Source organism: Teleopsis dalmanni, chromosome 2 (assembly GCF_002237135.1).
Source record: "Teleopsis dalmanni isolate 2A chromosome 2, ASM223713v2, whole genome shotgun sequence".
In the NCBI taxonomy this organism is placed as follows: domain Eukaryota; kingdom Metazoa; phylum Arthropoda; class Insecta; order Diptera; family Diopsidae; genus Teleopsis; species Teleopsis dalmanni.
In genome coordinates this window covers 86540969-86543815 of record NC_051847.1, presented here as the reverse complement: position 1 = coordinate 86543815, position 2847 = coordinate 86540969, and the positions used below count along the sequence as shown (strand labels likewise).

Below are 2847 nucleotides of genomic sequence, written 5' to 3'. Positions count from 1 at the left end.
TATTTTATCGTGGTGGCTATTCTTGGTCGGAAAATCGACAATTACAATTTAATTTACATCCCACTTTAATGGTTGCAGGATTCGTGACATTATCCGGATTTTGTAAGTAAAGTCAATAAGTATTTTTGATACAAGAACATGAACAGCGCTATTAATTGTGTATTTAAGATACCCATATATTCTTATTTGGTTATATGTACATCTACCTAAAAAAATTAAGACTAGTTAAGACTGGAAGAGTTGCATTTATAGAGTTTTTTTATAAAGTTTGTGTAAATGTTGAGTTCTGATTCTTTTTTACTGGTTTAACTGGCGTCACAGCTTTTGAACAATCTTAATCTCGTATTTCAATTTCAATACAATGTTATAACTATTTTCCAGTGATTTTTATTTGCCTTAAATCAATTCTTACTCTATCGAACAGGTAATATAGCGGACTCATCACTGTATTTTTTCTATTTTTATAATTTTTGTAACAGAAATTGTTCTTATTGACGTAAATTTCTAGTTAAATCTATTATATTATTTATTCTATACATATATTTATTTTTTTATATATTTATTCTATTATTTAATCTTTTATACAATCAAGTCAAAAACAAAGTTAACATACTTCTCAACTTCATCGATACTTCATATAATAACGTTAATCGCTTATACTGCCACCTTTTATAACTTTTCTTCTAAATTATATCAAAATTTTTCTACTTTTTTTCAGATTATATGTTATATTATCTATTGTGTTTAAATAAGTTTCATTCTCATTTTCTTCAATATTTATTAAGCCCAATTCTAGAAATTATAGTGAAAAAAGAGACAAAGCGAAAATTAAATATTTATTGCCAAAATGTCGAGATTTGATCAGATCAAAGCATTCCTGTGTGGAATTCTATAAATGAATTAACTTACTAAACTGTCAATATATATAGTTTATATATATTTTGTACAATAATTTTCTTTTTAAACCGTGAAAGTTGACCTTAAAAACGTAAACCAATCATATATCTGATATTTGAAGATTTCCTGTGAAAAAGCATATTTCTAGCAACATTTAGACATTCCACTATTAAAGCCTATGTATCACAGAGCATAGCGGACATCCTAAATATGAATATTAAAACGATAGTCTGCTTTATCAATCGGACAGATGGCTTTAAAAATACTATTAAATCTGTTTTACAAATATGTGATAGCAAATCGATTCTCATGCGCTACATGGACAGAAGAAGCTGCTCTGTAGCCAGCATATCCTAACAGAACACCAATAATATCAAGATAATTATTATTTTCTAAAGATTGTTTCTTAAATGATTATGGTCTATAAACACTGATTTAAAAGCGCTGTGGTCTATGCGATATCATTAAATTTTAACAACGTACTAAATACCGTCATAAAAATATAATAACTTTTGTTTCTGAAAAACTTATAATAATTACTTGTCATAAAAAAAAATAGTGTTGTGTGATTACAACTGCATTTTTTTTCGACACTTATTATATTATAGAATGGGACCATGTTAGCTTTATATGACTATCAGTCCATATAACCTACCCTAACTAATGCCAAATAAACAAAAACATATCTCTTCTATTTATATGAAAAAAATTATATATAATCAAATTAATAATATAATTCCTACATTTGTTTGAAATGTAAACCTTCCATTAATGACTTCATGGTGTTACGGATATAGAAATTACTTTATATCTTGGAAAGATGATTACTCTTGCAAATGCAATAAAATTAGTGTGCCGCATAATCCAATTACTTATTTATTTTTAACAGCACTATAATGAAAATTCATGCTTATTAATATTTTTAATTATTTACTTTATTTACAGCAATTTTACTGTATCGCCTGTGCCGTTGTCTGAAACATATCTATGTTAAGCTCCTACACATGTTTTTCCATGCTTGTGCCATTCCATGTGTAGCGCTCGGTTTTCTAGCAGTTTTTGAATCACACAACCTGAGTGATCCACCCAAACCACATTTCTACAGCATGCATACTTGGTTGGGGCTGGTAACAATGGGCATGTTTGTATTACAATTCGTCATTGGATTCTTTAGGTAAGTTTTCCGAATAACATTCTATACACATATGCTATTGAATTTACATATATATTGTATATATATTTTGTAGTTTTCTCGTCTTGCTCTGCTGTGAAAATCGCACCTATAAATGCCGTTCAACTATGGTGCCAATACACGCCAGTTTCGGTTTAGTCAATTTTATGTTGGCTATAGCGACATGCATCACTGGCTTGATAGAGAATGAACGTCAAGTACCCGGCGAAGTTCTCATGAAGTAAGTATGCTTTATCCAGCATCTAAATTCAATTTCAAGCTCATTACGTCGATTTATTCAATTAAATTTTGCACTTTATTCCAGCACACGCAACTCGGAAATCGAGCACTACATTGTCAACTCTCTGGGAATTGTTTTTGTAGCCATTGCGATTATCGTCACTGTTGCCGTGCGAAGATCAAATGCCCCTGCTACTGCCAAAGTATATGTAACCGAACGCATTTAAAAAGTTTTATTTTCTTTTGAATAAATTCATAATTATTACATTTAATTAAAAACAATTAAATCAAATTAAAAACAAATAAATGAGATTAATTATAAAAAAATAATATTTAATTATATTAAATAAAATTATATAAAATTTATATAAAATTAAAATAAATTAAATAAAAATAAAATAAATTAAATAAAATTAAATATAATTAGTTAAACTTATCATAAACGTTCACGAAGCAAAATGTGTGCTATAAAATATTTTTAATTTAAGTAATAAATGCGAAATTACAAAAAAATAATTATTATTATAAAAATAATTAAA

At 27.5% G+C, this 2847-nt stretch overlaps 1 protein-coding gene across 1 annotated transcript; it reads left to right on the top strand.

Annotated features, from left to right (window-relative positions):
• On the top strand, positions 1 to 2605 carry LOC119678861 (cytochrome b561-like). Its single transcript, XM_038090940.1, has 4 exons — positions 1 to 102; positions 1843 to 2071; positions 2145 to 2309; positions 2394 to 2605. Exons 1-4 carry the CDS (start codon positions 69 to 71, stop codon positions 2533 to 2535), a joined length of 570 nt encoding a protein of 189 aa, XP_037946868.1. The 5' UTR covers positions 1 to 68; the 3' UTR covers positions 2536 to 2605.
• The last annotated feature ends 242 nt before the right edge of the window (positions 2606 to 2847 follow it).

Excerpts from the sequence above, each read along its gene's own strand:
- LOC119678861 (XM_038090940.1), top strand. The coding sequence starts at position 69 with ATGGTTGCAGGATTCGTGACATTATCCGGATTTT. Across the intron at positions 103-1,842 it reads CGTGACATTATCCGGATTTT|CAATTTTACTGTATCGCCTG; the intron begins GTAAGTAAAGTC and ends CTTTATTTACAG. Across the intron at positions 2,310-2,393 it reads CCCGGCGAAGTTCTCATGAA|CACACGCAACTCGGAAATCG; the intron begins GTAAGTATGCTT and ends ACTTTATTCCAG.